The 23679-nt window shown below is 32.4% G+C and overlaps 1 protein-coding gene across 9 annotated transcripts in view; it reads left to right on the forward strand.

Moving 5' to 3' along the window:
* The window catches only part of OSBPL8 (oxysterol binding protein like 8), a 134303-nt gene that overhangs the window by 80763 nt on the left and 29861 nt on the right, over window positions 1-23679 (forward strand). For 8 of the 9 annotated variants that reach the window (XM_010958846.3, XM_010958847.3, XM_045519442.2 and 5 more), the window contains 6 exons: window positions 10360-10430; window positions 15812-15889; window positions 17715-17816; window positions 19679-19882; window positions 22137-22221; window positions 23506-23677. In XM_010958846.3, coding sequence (XP_010957148.2) covers window positions 10360-10430; window positions 15812-15889; window positions 17715-17816; window positions 19679-19882; window positions 22137-22221; window positions 23506-23677 — 712 coding nt within the window. Of the gene's footprint in view, window positions 1-1948; window positions 2669-10359; window positions 10431-15811; window positions 15890-17714; window positions 17817-19678; window positions 19883-22136; window positions 22222-23505; window positions 23678-23679 lie in introns of those variants that run through there. The other variant, XM_045519446.2, reaches the window with a different exon arrangement.

The following is a 23679-nucleotide window of genomic DNA, read 5'->3' on the forward strand; positions in this document are numbered from 1 at the left end:
ATATTCTTGTATAGCCTTTCTCAGGGGAGTTCCTGAGAGGGAAGTAAAGAAGGCCTATAGAAAATAATATAGGTGAATATTTTCTCAATTCTCTCAAGAATATGATACATGGGTAGAGCCATTATAGATGCATGGGAGAAAAAAGTTGATTCATTTTGAAGACTGGATGTTTTAGTGCATTAAGCCTAATTCTATTGTAGAAGTCCAGGTGAGAATGGCCATTCTAATAAATTCTTTAAAAATATACATGTAAAATAAAATTTTAAGACTTTGTATATCTGAAAATATCTTTATTTTACCCTAATATGTAGTTGATAATTTGGCTGGGTATGGAATTCTAAGTTGAAATTCACTTTCCTTCCAACTTTTAAGGCATTGCCTGTACTTTTGTCTTGCTTCTAGCATTGTTGATGTCAGTAGCTTATCTGACTCCTGATCTTGGTGCTGTGGGCAAAAGGATTTTTTGCTAAAAGTAGGATTGGTTCTCAGTTTTTACCGCTGCTGGTTTCTGATTCAACTTTCTGAATCTGCACGATAGTAACTACAAGTTCACTTCATGCTTTCCAGTGTCAAATTGATGTTGATAAATCCTCTCCAGAGTACATACTTGTGGGAAACATACCTATACTTGTTCATTTTTTAAAAAATACCCCTTTTCTGTAATTTCTGTCAAGTTTTAGAAGGGAATACATTAGGTCAGCATCTATACTCTACCATTTTAACCTGGAAGCTTTATTGATTTTACACATATTATCCAATTTGATCCTTGTAACAAGCTATTATATTGGTACTATTATTAGCATTTTATAGATGAGGAAGCAGAGAACCAGAGAAATTAAGTTAATTGCTCAGATGCATCCAGCTAGGATTAAACCAGGATTTGAACCCAGGTAGTTTTAATTCAAATTCTATTTAACCATCGTACTGTAATTGTCTTTTGTGATGTTATGTTCTTTATGCCTTGAAAAGCAAGCACCATTACATGAATTAATTATAATTATTTCTGTACTGCCTGTATTTAATGGTAATTTATATTTCATGACATGGAGAAAAATTAAAAAAAAACACAAAACCTGTTATAGTTGTGGGTATCAACCATAAGTTACTTATTTTTATCACTAATTGATTTCGAAGTGCCTTTGCCCAAGAAAGAATATATGTATAGGAAAATGAGTTTGTTTTTAAGTGTCCTTTCTAGCTAAGAGAAACAGTCTCAGATTCCATGGGATTATATGAGTGGAGAACCAGCCTTGAAGTGTATGCATAATGAAGAAGGAAACTGAGATCTTATAGTAAGATACCTATAAAAATGAACTGCTAAATCAGTTATAATTAAATTGGTTGTTGTCTAGCTAAGGGAGTGTATTTCCAGGTTGAAATAACTGTGATCAGAAAAATCAATCTAGGGGATATAAAGAAAGTAATTGACTTAGAGCTTTTTAACTTCAATTAAGGTGTAGAGTAAGGTAAATGGATTTTAATATAATTAGGAAAGAATTCTTTGGAATTTAAAAAACTAGATATAAAGAGATGACATCATGTATTATTTTGGCTATAGGTGCTTTCCTGTTAGATTTAATGATGTGGGGTCATACCAGTCACTTACTTTTAATCTAGAAAAAAAGATGTTTTCATTTGTTCTTGTGATAGTAAAGTTGCCTTTTTAAAGAAGAGTTTTAAGTGTGAAAATACTTGTTGGTATATTATATATTTTGAAAATTTTAAGTGTAATGAGAAGGAACCATAGCAGCTCTTTCAAAGAAACATATGGGAGCATACAGCATTATTATGGTGTCCTTTTAATCTTTTGATTGATTTGCATTGACACTGTCTTAATGACTAATATATCCCTACTAGAGGTAAAACAAATGTTTATTCTCTGCTTTAGGTGTGGGACTCCATCAAAACTGTACTTGAAAGAATATCTTTCCTGATGAATTCTTAATCATGGCTGAAGCAAGCAGTAGATTAGATATAAATCTAGAAGCTTCAGGGAAGATAAACAGTGTTATATTTATATCCATTTTTGAAGTAAGCAAAAACTGGAAAAGGAAAGAATTGGAAGAGGTGGGAAGTGTGGTAGATACTATAAAAACATAATGGGTATGACAAGAGGACTGCATTTTTTGAGAAAAGAAGAGAATTTGATTTTATTATTTCATTCTGAATCTCTAAATATTGATCCTGCTTTGTCTTCCTAAAGCAGCAATTGAATGCAGGGCATTACTTGTTTGATAAAAAGGTAAAACAGTAGAATAGCTTTTCTTGTTTATCAGTTCATTAAAAAAAAAAAAAACAAAAACAGCAGCTTGGCTTAATGCCTCTTCTGCCTGTCTCTTTCTCTATCTGTTTATTGCTGATTTGACAGTCTCTGGTCCTTCTCCTTTGCTGTTAAATGTGTGTGTCCTTTGTTTGTGCTGGTGGGTTTTGCTATATTTGGATGTGAGAGAAAAGCCTGTCATTGCTATACTGGTCTAATTAGCCTTCTGGGTGAGCATATACGTTAAATAGACCTTCTAAGCCATGAAAGAAGAGGGCTCAGAACAACGTAGATTTTCTTCCTGTACCGTGGTTTCGCCTGTTTTATTTCCTCCACGAATTGATGGCCGAAAGCTTGTCCGGAATGCTTCATTTGGAGGATACAATGAACTTTCTCCTTCGTTGCCAGGTTTGTTTGTTTAATCTTGCATTCTTTTCTTAATTTCTCATGGACTTTTCATTAAAATAAGCTAGATATTTTAACATCTTAAAACTGCTTTCATTTAAACAATTCTATAGTGAAAGGTTAGGTTTTAGTAACTGCTGCTATAAGGCTTGGCTTTCCTGTATTTTCTCGTACAGTCTCTTAAGCTTGAACTTGAGAACTAATGATTCAATAAAGTATGAATCTTGAGGGCTTGTAGCATGAATTTTTGCTTTAATTATACAAATAAATATTATAATCTTTTGATAAAACTAAAGCCTTTTTCTGGACTTGAGAAAAATGTAAAATTCTATAAATAAACAAATTGCTCTGAGATTTTTGCAAATGAAACCCACATATTTAATATTAATATTTTCTGCAAAATAGTAACTATATGAAAATTGATGTTTAGTTCAAACTTTAGTAGCTTAAGTCCTGACTACCTAAATATAATTTTTGAAATGCCTTATTTCTTGTTCTTTGATGTTTGTGTACAATGAGTTTTTGCTAAAAAATGTTATTTTTAGGGTAATATTTATTAAATGAAATTAGGCATTTGATGGCTATGATTTAGACATTAAACAATTGATCAGTGAGATATAGATGTAAAATGATCTTTTATTGTTTGAAAAAGATTTATTGTAGCATATATTGGGATATACATTTTAAAAAATAAACAATCTTTAGTTTCTTTTCAAAATTTTAAGCTGCTATATAATTATATCTACTTTTTAAGATTATATGTGTTTTCTTTTAAAACAAAAATTTTCTTTTAACACTCACAGCAAAGAAATATTGACTGAAACTGGTGTTTGTTTTAATCGTTTATATATTTTTCTGACACGTATTTTGTGAAATTTGATTTATATTTTCTGTTTTCACTCTAACCTTTATTCTTGGCTTTTTGTGAATATTCATGCTGATAGGCAGTATATGCATTCTTTTGAAATAGTGAAACTTTGTAACACTTTATACAAAACACTTTATAGAAAGTGTTACCTGGGCAGTTAAATAAATTGTTATAAATTCACTGATTTCATTTTCTTTTCTAACTTGTTTCTGAAAATATTTGGAAACCATAGTCCTGAACTGTTCCCTAAGTAGCATAAGCTTTAAACAGCATTCTTAATCCGTGTTCAGTCTTCTTAGTGTAGCATGGTCACTATCATGCATCTTTCCTAGGGTTCTCAAAATGGTGTAAATTTTATTATTTGTCTTTGTTCAAAAGTGGCTCAGAAAATACCTAAGTTTTTTAATATTCTTAAATACTTTCTTGCTTCACAATGTGACTTAGTTCCATTTCTGTATTTGTCTCCATCTCCTTGTTTTTCTTTTTTTTAAGCCAGCAAGCTTACTAGCACGTTTGCTGACCTTCATACCACGGGTTTACTTAATATAAAAAATAATCAGATGACCTTAATAAATAAAAGAAAACTTCACTTTTTAGAAGTTTGATGTTTAACTAGGTAATTGAAGACAGAATTGTCAGTTTATATTGACAATAAAGAATATATTGAAGATCATCCTAGATCAATTTGTTTGAATGGAAAAGTAAATGGTTATCTTTGTATTCTAATCCTTGAAATAGAGAAAAATCATATTCATAGGGATACTTCTGTATTACCCTTAATACAACCAACAGTTGTATTACAACCAGCCATGATAAAAAGCTCTTTAAAATATGTTTTATTTTATCAGTAAAATAAGAAGTAGAATGGAATTAGGTACTTCAGAGAAGTGGCTTTATGTATTAAGTTAAAAGTGAAAATATTTTTTGCTGGGACATTTCATTGTTATTATCTGACATCATTAGAGAAGGAGAGGTTCTACCTTAGAGATATTTAAAGATAACTTCGTTTTACTACTTTGAGCACAACCCTTTTTTTTTTTCCATTTCACTTTTCCTTAGGAAAAACTTTTTTCCCCCCCTTTTTTTGTCACTTCTACCTTAAGGAATATATTGGTATGGCCTTTTTCTTTATGGTGTGTTATAATAAAGAAATGGCACCCTCTGTCCATGTACCTAAAAATTGGAATAAATAAACTTGGAGCAGCTGAGCAAGAAAATTTATAAACACTCTTTGTGGGGTTTAGTGCATAGGTAGATGTCTTTTTAGTATATTTTTACGTTTCAAAGATTTTTTCTTGTATAATTTCTTGATTCTTGCCTCTGTTCAATATAGTTAATGTAGCAATTTTATATTTTGTAAATTTTAAATTTGTATTTGTAGATATGTGTATATAATCTCATTTTAATGAGATGGAAGCAGCATAAAACTTGCTTTATTATATTTAAGCATTAATGAACCAAATTTTAGTCAAGTTTATAAAAAAGTTATACCTCATCAGTGCTGATAGCACTTATATTCTGTTAACAAATTTGAAGTTAAGGACAGAGTGCTTATTTATTCAGGAATAATATTCCACTGAATTAATAGGAGAAAGTAAACTCTATCTATACTATATTATTGGAAAATATCCTCATGACCTACAGATTTAGGGAAGACTTTCTTAAGACCAAAAAGTACTAACTGTTGGAAAGAATGAGATTCCTAAATTTGACTATATTAAAATTAAGAACTGTTCATCTCAAGAAACTGCAGAGAATTAAAAGACAAGCCATAGAATAGAGAGATATTTGTAATAAATTTTGCTGGCAAAGGACCAGTATTTGAAATACATCAAAAATTCCTATATAAATCAATAAGAAAAAGATAGACTGAATTTTTTTTTTTAATGCACAAAGAATCTGAAGAGGTTCTTCACAAAAGAGAAAATGAAAATGGTAATTCACATGAGAAAGCGCTCAACGTCATTAGTAATCAGGGACATGCAAACCAAAATCTCATTGATTTACCATTGATACACACAGCCAGAAGACTGGCAAAAATACTAAAAATTTGTCAGTATTGATGTTACCATGGATATGGAGAAAGAAGAACTACTACACACTGTTAGTGGAAAAATAAACAAATCGGTAAGCAATTTGGTATTCTTAAAGGTAAAGACACACATATACTCTAATCCAGGAGTTCTTCTAGATTATTTTAAACCTTAGAGAAACTCGTGGATATATTTGTCTACTAGGATACATTTCCAAGAATATTTGTATCACCAGTGTTCATAAGAGAGACTAGAAACAGTCGAAACAATAGATGGATAGTGATATAGTCATGCAGTGGGATTCTACTCAGCAGTGAAAATGAACGAAATACCTGCTATGACATGCTGGTAAATATAATTGCAAAAATCAAGGTAGTTAACTTTTGAGGGAAAAAAAAGTAGATAGATTGTGATCCAGAATGACATGGGGCAGGTGGAGTGTGGATCTTACAGGATGTTGACAATTAGTACTTCTTGATTTGGGTGGTGGTTATGCAGATACTATATACATTAAATTACATGTTTATGTTGTATGCATTTATCTGAAGGCGTGCTATATTTCACATATTTAAAAAAACACTACAAGTAAAAGTGGAGTCCACTTTATTAGTTTTTGGATCACTTTATCAAACTCTGTATTTGAAAGATGAATAAGAATTAGACCCTTCTTTTCAGGAACTCACAGTCAAGTAAGGGACACGAAAAAGAAAACAAATAATTTAAGTACATTGTGATAAATACAGTAGTACAAACAGGTATGAGATGATTTGCTTCAGAGGAGGGGACAACGAACTATGCCTATACAGTCAAAGCAGGACCTCCCAGAAGAGTTTGGTCATGAATCTTGAGAGACACCCTGGCATTCTAGAAATAGCATGAATTTTAGAGTTAGTCCTAAGTTTGAATCAGCTCTGTTACTACCACTTACTGACATTGGTCAAGTTACTTAATATCTGTAAACCTCACTTTTTTCAATTATATAGAATATACCTAATATTTAGGGGTGGAGTGTGGCATTGTTTTAAAGATTTCAAAGAAGTAAACCATCTAGCATAGTGTCTTACAATTACACGTGTTCCTACAAATGGATATTTATTGCTTTATTGTTGTTTTCATTAATGTTATTAGGTTAATTATCATTATAATTACCATCTTTGCTGATGAGTGGTTACCAAACTTCAGGTCCAGCTCTTGCTGCTCAAAAATCAATACTCAAGAGAGGCAAATATTGGTAGAAAGGAAAGTTGCTTTAACCAGAATGTCGGCAATCTGAGGAGGTGGTGGACTCAGTGCCTGCAAAAACCAACTCTGAAGATTTCTGCTGAGACAAGAGGGGCCTCATGTAGAGAGCTGTTTCCTGCCAAAAGCTGCTTACACAATCAGAACCAGCCAGGAGCAGAATAGGTTAAAGGGATATAGACCAAGTAAGAGAGAATGTCAAAGCAAGAGAGATATAATAAACTGGAAGAGTAGGGAAGGATATCTGAGTTTTTATTTATTTTTTTATAGAGCCATAACTTACACATAGTTAAGTGCACAACTTTTTGTATTTTTAGCTGTGTAACAAAATGTGTAACCACTTCCCAGATCCCCGGAAGACCCTCTCATGCCCCTCCTAGTCAGTTCCTCCTACAACAAAGATAAACTACTGTCCCAACCTCTAACATCATAGAGTAGGTTTGTTAGTTCCTGACCTTCATATAAATGGAATCATATGGTATGTGCTTTGGGGAGGGGGGATGAGGAGACATGGCTTCTTTCACTTAATATTCTGTGTGGTGTTTTGTGTAGTGGTAATTGATTCTTTTCCACTGCTGTGTGAATGTAATATAATGTGTTCGTTTATTCTACTATGAACAGCCATTTGAGTTGGCTTCAGATTTTGCTATTATGAATAAAGCTACTGTGAACATTTTTGTACATGTCTTAATGAACATATGCACTCATCTCTGCTGGGTGTATTTAGGATCAGAATTGCTCTGTGTTAGAATAAGAGTACTTTTAGCTTCAGTAAATACTGTCAAATAGTTTTTCATAATGATCATGCACTTTATATTCCCACCAGTAGTGAACAGAGTTCCAGTTGCTCCATATTCTAACCTGTATTTTGGATGGTATTAGTCCTTTTAGCCACTGTGATGGGGATGTAGGTTTCTATGTCATGGTGGCAGTGAGGAGGATAGTAGGAAGAAAAATTACTACCTAATGTCACTAACAAGCAAACTTGGTGAAAAGTTGTGATCTGAAACTGTTCTACATTATTGATAATGGTCAATAACCATTCAAGATTTTGTCTATAAATATCACATTAAAAAAAGTAAAGGAGTGATTTTAAAGTAATTTTAAATCCCCACACATGATAGAAAATAAATAAAAGCCTAAGAAGTATTTTGGCAGAGCCCTTTTGGCTTCTAATATACTTTCTGAACTGACATTTTAAGGTAAAGATTCTTTTGCACATTTTTAGGAAGCCAGCTTTATCCAGTCTAAAGAAAGAAACTTTCATGTGATGCTTTTTCATTTCATTTTATTTTTTTATTTTTTATTTTAGAGAGGAGGTACTTAGGTTTGTTTGTTTGTTTGTTTGTTTATTATTATTTTTTAATGGAGGTACTGTGGATTGAACCCAGGACCTCATGCATGCTAAGCATGTGCTCTACCACTTGCGCTATACCCTCCCCACTTTAAATTTTTTTTATTGTCAGGGGGAGGTAATTAGGCTTATTTATTTATTTTTAATGGAGGTACTGGGGATTGAAACCAGGACTTGATGCATGCTAAACATGCACTCTGCACCGAGCTATACCCTCCCTCCTCATGTGATGATTTTTGCTTTGTTTACCTTGGAATTACCCTTAAAAACTTAGTGTACAATATGGCAGTATTTTCTTTTTAAGGCTTTTGAACATTTTAATATGGTCTTTGCATTTTATGCTAATCATCTACTTACTTGCATTTAGTTGAAACTCAAAGTATTTGATCAAACTTAGCCTTTTGCTTTATCCTGCTGTAATTTTAAATAACTTGGCAGTCATCAGGGCCAGCTTTTAAAATAATGATTTGATTTGCAAGTTGGAGGTATAGAAAATCTTTTAAAATGGGATTCATTTATTGGTCTGACAGATAATATACAACCTAGGTTTATGAAAGTCCTTTTCTAACATTTGAAACGTTTTGCAAGACACAGTTGTATGTTAAAAAAAGTCTTATTCAGATTTATAACTTCTACTTTAATTTACTGTTATGTTTTAAAATAATATATGAATGGAGACACAGTGAAGTGGGTGTTTTTCTTAGTCTAATAAATGGATTGGTCTAGATTCAGCTGAAACCAAACCCATGTTAGAGAAATTGAAGTAAGTCTGTTCTTATAGGAATAAAAAAAGACTTTTTTTTTCCATTTAATTTATACTTTTAGAAAATATTTGTTCTCTTGTATATATATTTAGAAGTTCTTTGAAATAATTTTTTAGTTCACTAGTACTGAGAATTACTTATTACATAAAATGTTTATTACTCTGGATAAATATTTAGAATTTTTAAACTGAATTATGTAATTTTGGTTTGCTTTGCACTAAAGTTTCAAATTCTGGTACGTTTTTATTTAAAATTCCGTGTTGCATTTATAAAACAGTTTCCAACCCCCTCAACCCCCCCCCCGCCGCCTCAGTTTTGGGATTGACTGATCTTACTCCTTACCAGAGATGGGGGGAAAAATTCCTTCTTTGTATTATAGAAAAAAAAAACCAGTAAAATCTCTGAATTAGGAAAATGGATTTTTTTTTTTTTTGGCTAATATAAATCAAATACAGAGTAAATGGTATCACTGATATGCAGGAAATGATTTTTAAATGCTTTAGGCAATGGTACCACTGATGACTTTTTAAGTGCTGATTTATGAATGACTGTCCATGTATTTTTAATATAAGCTTTTATTGGACTCAGAACAACTAATTGTCGGGAAGAGTTACTGTTACTTGCCCTCAAAAGTAGAAAGAACTTCATTAAAATATTTTAAAAGATTGCTGCTCTAATGCCTGCCACACGAATCTCAGCATTAACTTTCTTAATTGCACCCTTAGAACATTAACTTGTTAATTGTGTTACATATTGTGTTACGTGATTACAGGTGTGTGTGTTTATCCTAGTGTACTCATATATTTTAAATTCATCCTGTTAGAATTTATATAGCAATAGTCAGTGACAATGATAATTTTAAGGGTCAGCGTTAACTGAATGCATACTGTGTGCAAATACTATGCTCAGTGCTTTCTATGCATCCTCATTTAATTCTCACAATAAGCACATTATTAGATTTTTTTTTAAAGTCTGTCATTCAATTCAAATTTATTTCCCTAGTCGTCTTTTATCACCAATTCTGGAATTGTTTTCCAGGTTGGCAATAGGTGTGAAAAGTATAACGGGTTGGTTCTATCAATTAGGATTCTTTGTGACACAACTGCTAACTGAAATAAAAGCTCATTGAGTCCTGAGGTCCTGAATTCATGCCAAGTGCTCTAGGAGGTATTTAGCTTATGTTGATGGGTTCAGGAAAAGACATCATTGCCTCTGTAAGCCTGGATTTATTCTAAGGAATTACTGTCCTAGAGATGATCCCTTAGAAGGTTTTAAACTATAATAGTTTAAAACTGTGTGTTCAGTCTGGGTTTCTTGCACTGATGTACATCAAATACAGTGTATAGGTGAAATTGAGTAACTTCTGTGCATTTGCTTTTTAACGCCTATATGTGTTCAAATCTAGTAATGCTGAGATAATGACAATGTTTTTAAAGGTTTTGAAAGAGGAAAGGAAGACATTTCTCAAAATAAGGATGAATCTTCACTTTCTATGTCAAAGAGCAAGGTAAGCTTATTGTTATCTTCAAATATAATCATGACATTTTTCTAATATTTAAGATGGGTGAATTAACACTGAAATCCTATCAGATTTTTATGGGATGTTTTTATGTTGGTATATCTGAACCGTGTAGTATGTATGAAAAAGGGAAACTTCCACTGGGACTGATTTAGGTGCTGTTGTTTACTTGGAAATACAACCTGTTGGTAACCAGAGTTCTCTCTGGAGGGATACTGTTTCTGGTATGTCTGCTAAAGCAGTACATCTTAAACGAAGTCTCAGGATTCCATGTAGAGAAATAGTGAGGGTTTATTTATTTATTTTTTAATCCTTACGTGTTTTGGGTTCATTCAAATGACAATCAGAATATGTACTTTTTTACCAGTTAAAAGCCAAACATCTCTTGCTGTAATAGCCTGCAATTGAAAGACATCTTCTTAGAATAAGACATAGTTCCCTAAATTAGTAATTCTCAAACTGGCATACTTGTACATATTCTTAAGCCTGTGAGAATGTTTTCTTTAAGAGTACTATCCAAATCTGAGAAGCACTGTATGATGCATTGGCTTTCCTGTGGGTTTGTAATTCACTAGATTTTCTATAATTTGTCAGTGGATTTGACTTTTGACTGTTATTTCTGGTCAGGTTTAGTAGCAGGAGAAGCTTTTTTGTTTGTGGAATCAAACTTCAATGACTGTAAGAAAATCTATTACTTAAGGTAGTAAATTCTCTGCTATTCTCAGCAGTAGGCTTTGCTTTTAAAACCGTACATTTTTTGTTTTTGTTCTTGAGAGTGGTTGAGAGGATTCCATGATATGTTTTCATCATTTTCCATGATATGTTTTATACAAATTTTATTCACATTTAACTGTTCAAGTATTCATTACATAAAGGTCCATCCTATATACTTCTATGTGTATAAGTACTTAGGATGAAAGTTTAGTAGTACTTTGTATAATGTATATGTGAGAAATGCTTTTATCATTTTATATGAAATGTATAATTAAAGGGGAAATAATTTATCTTGGTTCTTCTATGGTTAAAAATACAATAAAATTTATGGAATTTTTAAAACCTATTTTCAAGCAGTTAATACCAGAATTGGTGAATGTATTGTTTAGTGGTATTCCTACTCAAAAGCCTAAACCCCAGACCTACCTACCACAGCCATCTACCCGTAGTCTCTAAGTGGGAGGCGGATGGGGTGAGGAGGCCAGGGAGCCTGAAAAGCAAGTTTACATACCTAATGAAGAGGTGTGCATTAATGAAAAAAGCAAGCATAGGCTTTAGAACTGTACTTTTGAGTACAATAGCACCTAGTTGTATACGATTCTCTAAATTTAAATTAATTAAAATTAAATAAAACTAGAAATTTGGTTCCTCAGTTACACTAGCCACATCTCAATAGCCCAATAGCCACATATGGCTAGTGGTTACCATACTGGACAACTCAGATATAGAACATTTCTGTTATTCAGGAAGTTCTACTGTATAGCAAGCACTCATTCCTTTAAAGTCATAAAAGTCAGTTTGAGTCTTGACTCTCATATATTACCTGTGACTTCTTAGATGCTAATTACAATGATATTAATAGCTACTTCGCATTAAGAGTTTGCTAAGTGTCATTTTAACTCTCATAGCAATAGTAGAAGACAGGCATTATTGGCCCCATTTTATAAGTGAACAAACTGAAGCTTAGAGAAGTTAAATAACTCTCCAAGGGTCAAAGTGGTAGAGCTAGAATTCAGAGTGGCTTCAGTTTTCTTACCTGAACAAAGAAGATAAGGTCTGCCTCCCAGATCGTGATGCTGCAAGTGCCTGACAAGTACTTGGTTAATAATATGTATTTGAGAATTTATTTTCTTCCTTTGAATAAAGAACTATAGTGAATGAATGGGCTTCTTGACATGGTAACTGTTCGGTATAAGTAAAATTGTACTTATCCTGTTATTTTCCAAGAGCTAAATCTTACTGATTCTGTCTTAATTTAGATTTGATCTTGCTTCATTCTGTTAGTTTAAGAGTTGCAGTCATTAGTTTGTCCTTAAATATTTTAATGTATATCCTAGTCTGTTGTTTTTCAGAACAATCCTAAAATTTATGTATTTATCATGAAAACTTATTCTGATGGAATTCTGAAGATTTTGTTCTTACCCAAGTAACTTTGGGAAACAAAATTTTGTTATTTCTTCTATGACTGATCTGCATAACTGAGACCATTAAGTCATTTTAATCTTATATTCTTATGAATTTGATGCAAAAAGTATCAATACTGTCATTTTGGTCATTGGATTCGGTTAAGTGTTATTTCTTAAAAATACATAATTGAGATCAGTAAGTACTATCCTTCTTCCTCCCAACCCCTGCTATTTTTAAAATAAATGCAAGATCTCACGCATCTTATAAATGAGTGAATTGGAGAAATCACTTAATGAAATCATCCCGTCTTCCCATGATCATTTTTAAGTAAATTTTTATTTGTCCATCTCAATGAAAGGAACTACCAGCATGAGTAATATGTCCAGTGGGATAAAAAGGAGTCCTATTACCAGGATAATAGGTTTCTGAGCCTGGATCTCTTGACTTGATTCTCCAGCCATCAGTCTGCTTGCCTGTACGTTTGCTAAGTCATATATCAATTGCTATAAAAAATATATTTACTTGGACATTTAAAAAGAAAAAAACCTTTCCAAACCAAAATCTCTGATAGAGTCATAGTAACTTATCATTATTGTTATTATTCCTCATATCTGCGGTATTTTATAGTTTTCAAAGCAAGTCTAAAGTATTCTCACATGTTAATGTTCCATTTATTTAAAGGTCATATTTTTGACAGCACTTGCAATCTAGAGGATTGTCACAAACCTGAAACACAGTATATACCAAGTACTATGTTAAACATCATGCACACAACCTCACTTAACCCTCAGAGCAACCCTGTGAGGTGGTAGGAATGTCCTCATTTACAAATGAGACAACTAAGATTGGAAGAGATTGAATAACTTCTCATAGTAGCACAGTCCGTAAAGTGTCATCATTAAGACAGTGGTCAGTAAGGTTATAAAAGAAGGAAAACTTAGGTTAGTAAAGTATTTCCAACAAAAACAGTTTATAATTTTTGGTATTTAAAAGGTCATTTGTTGATTTAGAAAACTTAGGTAATAACTGTTAAGAAGACTACAGAACTTGGTACTGGATTATTACTATTATTATTTTTAGAACTAGCTGCACAGTATGGCAAGCATTCCTTGAAGTATGTGTGCTGTAATTTATGAAGCTCATGTGACTCCCTTCTGGACTGCTGGTCCCTTATATACTAGAATCTTTTAGGAATCTCCAAGCCAGATCTTGTCATGTCTGAGGAAATAGATTTCCTACTGTTCATGAAAGTAAGTCTTAAATTTGGGTCTAAGATTCTGTATGAACAGTTTTAAAAGGTAAGAAATCAGTGTAGTGAGATGGTTAAGACCATGACACTGAAAATTAGGCACACCAGAGTACAAATCCCAGATCATCTACTTATGGCTCTGTGACTTTGGGAAGTTATTTCATCTGTTAGTCTTAGTTTCCTTGTTAGCAAAAAGGGGATACTACAGCGATCTCATAGAGTCGCTCTGAGGATTAAATGAGGTAGGGCACATAAAGTATTTATCATAGTGTTTGGTAAAGAGTTAAACAGCCATTCATTTTCATTAACTTTTAAGCTAATACTGTTAGTATTTTTTTACTTAATAGTATCTAAATGAATGTATGTGTATAAATACATGACTGGGACATTGTGCTGTACATTAGAAATTGACACATTGTAACTGACTGTACTTCAATTAAAAAATAGCATCTAAGAAGTACATTATAATACACATTTTCCTTTTAAGCTGTGGGAAATAGAAACCATCGTATTCCTCTGACAGTAGTGGTCATCTTTGGGTTTCCAGGGGCAAGGAGAGGACAGAACTGTTTGGCTTGAGGCCTTTTGTGGAATTGTTTGGATATCACAATATATTCCATCATCATGGGAGTAAACAATATGAGTTTCAAGTACAATTCTTAAAATTTTAATTTGGTTAATCCCCACCTTCCCCACTGAGTGTAGTTTGCAGTTCCCATCCACTTCAGCCAGTTATTACCATCACCATAATCATATTTTGTACTGAGTAGCAGAGGCGTTTTCAGGAGAGATGAGAGAAATGAGCTGCAGATATTAATTTCATTTTCATTTTATTAATTCATCAGGTATTTATTGAGCCCTTCCTTTTCCCCAGATGATACCTTGGTACAGTTGATGAATAACATGGCCCCTGTCCTCATGGATCTCATTGAGTGAGGGAGTTTATGCCCAAAGTTTTTTGTCCTTGATCACATCTAATGATACTATGCAGATCTGGCCATTAAACATTTGAAAGCTGCCATTTGGATCAAGCCCCATATACCTTATTGGCAGTGAGAGTAATGCTGCACCTTCTCTCGTGTCTAACAATAGGTAAAAATGAAAACATAGGGCAGTAAAGGAATATGTTCAATTTTATTGCTCTAGGATTTATAAGAACAGTTTTTAGTTTTATATTACTCTACTCTGGTGGAAGAATGTAGTCTCCTTGAAAGAGTGCTGGATTAGGAGACCCAGGTCCTGATCCCTGCAATTGACTGATTGTTCAGAAAATCAACCTCCCTGAGCCTCCTTTTCATGATTTGTAAGATGCAGATAAAACCACTTGTTATGCCTGTTTTTCAAGGTTTTTATGAAGATCAAATTGAAATATCAAGTATAAACAAAATCAAGAAAAGAGTTTAAGACATTAATAATAATTTAGGATACTGGATAGGTAGGAAGAAGTGGATGCTAGGAATATCGGTTTTTTAAACACTGTACAAATTAGATAGGTTGTTTCAATACTAGTTTCTGAGATGTTTGTATTTCTTCCCATTGGAGAAGGCGTAGCAACAGGGCAATGTATGCAGCAACTTGCTAGAATGCACATGGTTTGGGTTTTGTTTTGTTTTTTAAGAACATTTCAGCTGTTAAAAAATTACATTGTTTTGGATACTTTTGTCCTAAAAATAACTAAGTAATTGTGTAAAACAATTGTATTTTTCAGAAATACTCTGGAAAACGGAATGCAAAAATTTACCAACATTATCTTATTTAACCTCCCATTATAAATTAATTTATTGATTAGTTTTTTATTTTTTTGTTTTTGTGGATTTAATGTGGATTAGTTTTCAGACCCAAATACTGTATAAGGAAAATCGGTATTTGAAAATTGACATTTTGGGAAGAATGTCACAAATATAGTTTTAACACTAATTTTTATATACCATATGTAGTTATAGAATAAGTGATGGTTTTAATTATTATTTCTCATTTGTTCATTTCTGTGTGATTTCAGTCTGAATCTAAACTTTATAATGGGTCGGAGAAGGATAGTTCAGCTTCAAGCAAGCTCACAAAAAAAGAATCTCTCAAGGTTAGTTTTCATGGTTATTTCATAACTAACGTTACGCTTTGCATATGCTTTTGGGAGTAGGCTAACAAGATAAAGAAAAAAATAAGTCTTCCTAAAGGAAGAAAAAAATGTTAATGTTTGTGTGGCACACTAAAGTCAACTGAAAAGACTCTTTGATGACTGTCCCAATGTTGTTTCTGGGCTCAACTGGGTGCTCTAGGGGCCAAGGACTAGAAGTTTCTGCACAGCTGTACTTGAGCCAGACACATCACTGTGCTGTTGGAACACCTGACAGGAAGCTCCAGTACCCTCTGAAATTTGAGTTTACTAATTGCTAGGTCATGGGCTAAATTTGGCCCACAGGTAGATATATTTTATTTGACCTACCCAATGTTTTAAAAATTAGAGCCAACAATTACAAGCCTAGACTTCCAGCTTCTCTCAAGATATATATAATATTGGGCCTGCCTGGACCTTAAGGACCACATGCTTTCCAAATGATTCTTGATTCCCGTGTGCTCTGTTTTGCACCCTGCCCCCTTTTTCGTATCTGATCCTGTATGTATTTGCATTTGCAATCCCATATCAAATGTGTTAATTTGGATATGCATATTAATATAATAAAGACCAGAGTTCAAAATTTTTTGACTGTATAATTATTAAAATTGTTATGTGTTATGTAGTCTTTTTATCATTAAATGCAACTAGGAAGATTTTTGTGTTAAAAAAACCACAGATAGGTTATCTTCTCCCATCCATATAATAACAACGAAACAATGATAAGATTGCATTAATCCATTGCTGTCGTCCCAAATTACCTCAGAAGTGACTTAAGAAGGGTAAAACTTTAATAATTTGAATGAATTCATTTCACTGTTGTGGTTTCTTTATTATCTATATCTTATGTATTAGTATCAGGAAAGAGCAAAATTGTCAGCTGTAAACAATTGCAGCATTGTTTGTAATATGAAAAACTGACAACAGAATAGATTTCCATCAGTAAGAGAATATATTAAGAAAAATTACAGAAACACCATAGCTTGGTGGTTAAAAGCGTATCTTTTAGAGCCAGTCTGCCTCTATTTGAATTCTGCCTCCATGACTTACTAGCTATGTGGTCCTGGGCAAGTCTATGCCTCACTTTTCTCATTTGTAAAATAAAGATAATGATAATCTTACTTCTCAAGGTTATTGGGAGGATTAAATGAGGTAATACATGTAAAATGCTTAGAAAAGTGACTGGTACACAGAAAGTGCCTAGTAAATGTTACCTCTTAGTATTTTATTCATACTGAGAATCCTACGTAGCAGTTAAAAGAACGAGGTAGACATGAAGTGGAAATAGAATTGAAACGCTTCAAAAAATACTGCATAGGAGAACCTTTTTTATGTGTTAAAAATCAATCAATCAATCAATCAACCAATCTACATATTTCGATAGGTTTTTACAAAGAAAAGGCTTGAAAGAACAGTGTTTTCCAGAAGGTTAACAGTGATCAATTCTAGGGATCAGAATAGGATATGGTCAAATAAAAATTGCTTTTAGCTTTATTTATGTTGTTTGACATTTTTTCCATGTGATCATATTCATGTGTCATTTAAAAAAAAGTAAAATTCTTTAAAAATATACAGAGAACTGGACTTATGATCAGAAGAATTAGATTCTAACCTGTCTTGTCTAAAAAGTCCTACCAGCTCTTAAAAAAAAGTTCTTCTATCCTAAGATGCTAGAATTCTAAAAGAGGTTTAGAATTTTATACTCTACATTTCTATAGAGCTAAAAAATTGAAAAGAAATTGCCTATTTCTAATGAATTTTTAATTTTTCCATTATTTCTATAAAATAGGTACAAAAGAAAAATTACCGAGAGGAAAAGAAAAGAGCCACAAAGGAGTTACTCAGTACAATCACAGACCCTTCTGTTATTGTTATGGCTGATTGGTTGAAGGTCAGTTTGTATTGACTCTTGAATTCAAATCGTTGGATATTTACTTATAGGAATAGGAAAGCCCAGAGTGCACCGAAAGCCTACAAGACAAAACAACTCCTAGGATGATTGTTTTCCACTGATGAAGAAACTATTAATTGTATCCCAAAGGATCTATGCTGCAGTCTTAATGGAGAGAAGGAACCTTAATGTTGTCTATCTTGACAACAACCTCAAATAAGCAGCTCTTTTAAAAAGGCTTTTTGGTTTGTGTGACATTATATAGTCTAATCCATATGCTATAAATACTTTGCTATTCAAATTGTCATTCATTATTATTGTAGAGTTGGTATATGTGCATTTTTAAGAAGATATGAGATAAAGTTAATATAAAAGTTATCATTTGAAAAGCATTAATTTTCAGAAAAACATTCGTATTGCTGTTTCCATACCTTATACTTTTTGGCCTCTGGTTATTTCTACTTTCCCCAAGAGTAGGTACAACCTCCAACCTAAAATTCTTGTGAGATCTGTCATGGAAGTTCTCTTACTAACTTGGAAGTCTAGTGATACTTTCTTTGATAGTTTAGTAATACTGGGATCTTCCTCAGTGTTATGCTGAAAACACCTTCTGACTTTTATTGGCTCTACTTACTAAGTCTTTAAGCTCCAGATCTCATTTGTGTTTTTCAGACCTAAACCTAGTCTTTTCTTCTGACATTGGACTTCCCCAACCAACCTGCCGGAAGTCCCCAACACATCCCCTGGCTGACTTTCTAAATCTTACCTTCATTCTGATAAATTGCCATCCATTTTCTACTGTCACATCTCCAAGATCCAGAATGTTGTCTCAGCATAACTCTTCCTTTGACATCTCTTGTCTTTCTCTCTTTTACATATACTCCTACTTTTTAAAAAAAGATTTTCTCTTTTCTTCATGCCTGGCTTCAGACTTCCACTTTCTAAATTTTTCTTGTTTAGATTTACTGTGGTATGCCTATTTGTGGGGTTAGGGAACTTTATATTTATTTCATAATTCATGTAAGTACATTGAGAAAGGAGATGTTTTATATAATAAGTAAAAGTGAGGATAATTCCTAGTTTTTAATCTAAATATTATATTAGCATTTTTTTTAGTATTGTGAATTCAGTGACTTGCATAGAAACAATTTTAATGGATTACAGAAATAAAAATTCATAGGGAAAACTAGTTAGAGAATTATTATCAACATAGCACTAAATCTAGGATGAGGAGCATTTTATGAGACTAGAGAGAGATTCATGTAACTTGTGTTTTGAAATTTCTCCCAAGAAATTTGTATGACACATTTTATATAATTGCTAAGAACAAACATAGAGAAGGTAATTTTAGGGGCTAAGAAGAGGTTCTTCCCTCTCCCTACCACTCACTGACTATTTAGGGAATGTCTGTTGTGTGCTGGCAGTGTTTTAAGCACAGCTAATGCAGTGGTAAGAGTTAAAATTCTTAAGAGGTAAAAAAATCTTATACTCAGACAAATAACATCATAGCTGTGACAGATGCAAAGAGGAGAATCTCAGTACTAGGAAACTATATTTTAATGGCCCCTGACCTGGCCAGGAGGGTTAGGAAAATCATTCTACTTGGTACATTATTTTGAAACTGTTGACAGAGTCTCCCACTAGAATTTAAGTTCCTCTGAAGCAGAAGTCATGCTATTTTAACATTTATTGTCATTGCTTGCCATTTAGTAACTGAAAAAACATGTCTTGTGAATCTAAAGTGTACATTTTATGGAAATTTTAGATTAAAACATCCTATATGCCATTATTTTGTTTGTATCTTGTGGAGCAGAAAGAGAAAAATAGAGCTTTACTTATTAAATAAACTTATCTTTCTTTAGATTCGTGGTACTCTAAAGAGCTGGACCAAATTGTGGTGTGTGTTGAAACCCGGGGTGCTACTGATCTATAAAACCCAAAAAAATGGTCAATGGGTAGGAACAGTACTTCTGAATGCCTGTGAAATCATTGAGCGTCCATCAAAAAAGGATGGCTTTTGTTTTAAACTTTTCCATCCTTTGGAGCAGTCTATTTGGGCAGTGAAGGTAAGTAAGCACTTGCTATATAGAGGAAAAGGTAAAGATGTCAGTCTATGAGTAGAGCTGAGATAAGTCAATGAATGATTGCTGTCCTCTGCCAGGACTTACAAATTTGTTTCTGTTTTCAATCACATTATTCTTCTTTCTGTCTCTACCCGTAATGAAATGTGCACCAAAAGGCTTTGTTTACCTTTGAGATCTAACTTAAAAATTTCTCCAGAAAATGTTTCCCAAATTTATTGTACCTTATTATCTCTTGTCTTTGGGGATTCAGTTTGTTCTGGCTTTTTTAGTTTGCAGTTACCAGCTTTGCTTTGGAATACTGTATCATGAGTGTTCAAATTGTAAGATCCTCTGGAACAGAAGCTGCCATTTATTTCTGTGGTCTTTCCTATAGTGGTGTAAATCTGTGGTAAGAAGCTTATAAGCAGCAGTCCTGCTTACTCTTGAGACACAGCTTTCTTTGAAGATGGAGCTCTAATGCTTTTATACTAAAAAGCATTACCATGGTCACTCCTATATTTTAAAAACAAACTTAAGAAAATTCATTCTGATAAACTGCTTTATTTGATTAACTACCAAGGAATTCTACAAAGTAGACATGTAATACATGCTATCTGAATAAATGAATCTAGCTTAAATTTTTACAAAGAATCATTGTTTTAGTTTCTAAAGTAAATTACACTTGAATAAAAGGTCTAGGGCCCCTCCTTTAAGGAAAACAACCTAGTTGAGATTTGAGCTAACTGAAAGTAGCTTCATTTTTTTGGAAAAAACCTGGACTTTTTACCTTTATTTCAGTAGTCTGAAGTCATAGCAGGAATAAATGTAAGAATACAAAGTCAGTTTTATTCTGAGATAGGTACTCCCCACAGGGGAAAGAATTTAACTTGTGAAGTCTCTGGTATTACTGTATCATGTAACTCTCAAGTTAAAAAAATTACTTTCAAAACCATATACACACACTTAATTTATTTTTTACTACTCTTAGAAATTGCAAGAATTATAATGAATTTTTAAATCATTTAAAACATTTTAAATGTCAAATTATTTCATTCCAAATATTGATGAGAGGTAAATTTATACAATTATATAAACATCAGAATATTCTCCACAAGCAAAGCCTACTTAGAGCATTGTTTAAACAGCTTCAGAGTCAGTACCTATGATTAGGAAATAGTAGAGTTTATGAATCTTTACTTTGTGTCAGTGACTCTTTTGAACATGTTATTTGGAATCTTTTTTTAATTCTCATAACCATAAGGATGATACAGATTTCCCCCATTACCCAGTTAAAGAGATTGAGGCCTTAAAGAGGTTACTTAAGTAATTTTTCTAGCATGGAATGAAGATTGAAGCCCAGGCAGTCTGACCTGAGGTCCTACTCTATACTGATTCTAGGAACTGGACCATAAATTATAAAGCTATTTGAAAATACCCAAGGGTATTATAGGATTTGTTAAAAGCATATTGATTTGTTTCTACATTTTGAATATCCATCTTTACTTCCTGCTGTTTGTTTCTTAAAATCCATTTTATCCTTTGGTCTGACAACTTTAAAAATTGTGCTTTTTCTATCAAAATTATACTATAACTTCAATCCTCAGATTTTTTTTCCAGATAAAGAACTGTACACCTGAAAGTAACCTTGGTGATACTAACTACTGTAAAGTTCTTGGTGTTTTATACTTCTAAAACAATCTCAGCCACCACAGGCAGCAATAAAATCCCTTTTTCTTTCTTGTTTCTGGAAAAACAAAATTAGCTTTTTTTTTAAGTTGGTATTTTGTAAACAAGTATATCATTGGTTATAAAATGGGGATTTATTTTTCCCTAGACTTAGTAAAAATGTATTTCTCTTTTTCTTATAAATTATAACTGTATTTCTGTTTCTTTAGGCTTCTAAAAATTTAGTATTGCTTATCTAGTGTTTGTGGGATATAAATTCCGTTATATTAAAATTTGGTCTAGTATGGTAAATTTTAGGTTTCTCCATAATATGTAAACAATATATAGAGAAAATGTTTAATGATAGCTATAAGTTGTTCATTTTTCTGGTAAGGAGGTATATTTGGTGGAAGAGGAAAACTTTCCTTAATACTTAACATTTGCTTTCTCAGAAAGCATGAAATTAAAGCTTGTTTGCTTTTAAAAATTATAATCCATGCCTAACTTAGATTATTACAGATAATAATGGATAATAAAAAGTTGAGATCTCATAATACCATACACTATTTATTTTATTTATTTTGCTTTTAAGGGTCCCAAAGGTGAAGCAGTTGGATCTATAACTCAGCCCCTACCTAGCAGTTATTTGATCATCCGAGCTACTTCTGAGTCCGATGGTAAACAAATGATGGCTTGGGTTTTGGTCCTCATTTTTAAGGGTTTATTGTATATATCACTACATTTTCCTTTGGGAAAAATAGGGTATTTGCAGCAGAGGTACTATAATCATAATCATATTGCTTAGAAGACTGTTACCATTAACGTGGCCAACAAACAAGGAAATTTGATAGGAAGGAAGCATTATATAGTTGAATGATAAATTAGCAGCCTGGAGTTTTCTTCATCCTCCATTGACATATTGACACATTTTTGACTTGGTTAGTGTTCTCTATGATAACTCATTAAGTCTTGTCATTTTAGAAATACATTTAATACTATTTATATTTTATCATTAAATATTAGCATAAGACATATATATACTATTTTGATTTTTTTTACATAAGACATTAAAATACAAACTTCTATTCTGCATTTAATTACTTAATACTTAATTTCTGAAGCAAAAATGGGGAGAGTATAACTTACTTACATGAAAGCAAAGTACCTTTAAAAACTTAATAATTGATAATGGATTTCTTCTTCACTTTAATGTTTTATAGTTCAGACTAGCTTAGCCCAGGGAATCGTGTAACATAAAGTTCACTTTAACCAGATGATTATTTAAAAAATTAATATCATAGGCATGAGCTTTCATTATGAAAGGGATTTACTTGGCTGGTATTTCCAGCTTTATCTTGAAACAAATACATATGACTTTTAAGAACAACTAACTTTTTTTCTGCTAATACTGTTCTAAATTTTAATTAAAAAATAAAGTTATTAATGTTTCTACTAACTAATAAGGCAGTCAATAACAGTATTGTTCAGGAATTTTTCTGATTTTAAAAATTTCATAGATATAAGTAGAATGGATGCTAAACCTGACATAGATGTCCTATCAACAACAAAATGTTTTAAATCGTTTGTTTATAGTAGAAACATAATCCCTTCATTATATTTTATGTACCTTTTTTGGTACCTTCGGATTATACTACATGTTGTTAGTCTTAGAGATTTTAAAAATAAAGTACATTTATTTTAGATTAGGTGTGTTTTCTAATGCATGTTAATGCTATTTATTTACCAGTGGTTTCTAGATATTTAGAAAGTAAAAAGCACTTGTTATACTGAAAAATTGCATTAAGAAATCCTGGCAAGATTTTATGTTCAAATTAACTTTTACAGTGCATGTTTCTCAGAGAAATAATAGTATGTTTAAAGGTTAACAGTGTTAAATGAAGATGGATGCTAGTTTTTCTAGTTTATTGAATTATACTACTTATGAGTCTATGCTATTCTAGGAAGGTGCTGGATGGATGCTTTGGAGCTGGCTTTGAAATGTTCTAGTCTTCTCAAACGTACAATGATCAGGGAAGGAAAGGAACATGAGCTGAGCATCTCATCAGAGAGCACCCATGTGACTCTGTATGGCTTATTACGGGCTAACAATCTCCACAGTGGTGACAACTTCCAGT

Source organism: Camelus bactrianus, chromosome 12 (assembly GCF_048773025.1).
Source record: "Camelus bactrianus isolate YW-2024 breed Bactrian camel chromosome 12, ASM4877302v1, whole genome shotgun sequence".
Classification (NCBI taxonomy): Eukaryota; Metazoa; Chordata; class Mammalia; order Artiodactyla; family Camelidae; genus Camelus; species Camelus bactrianus.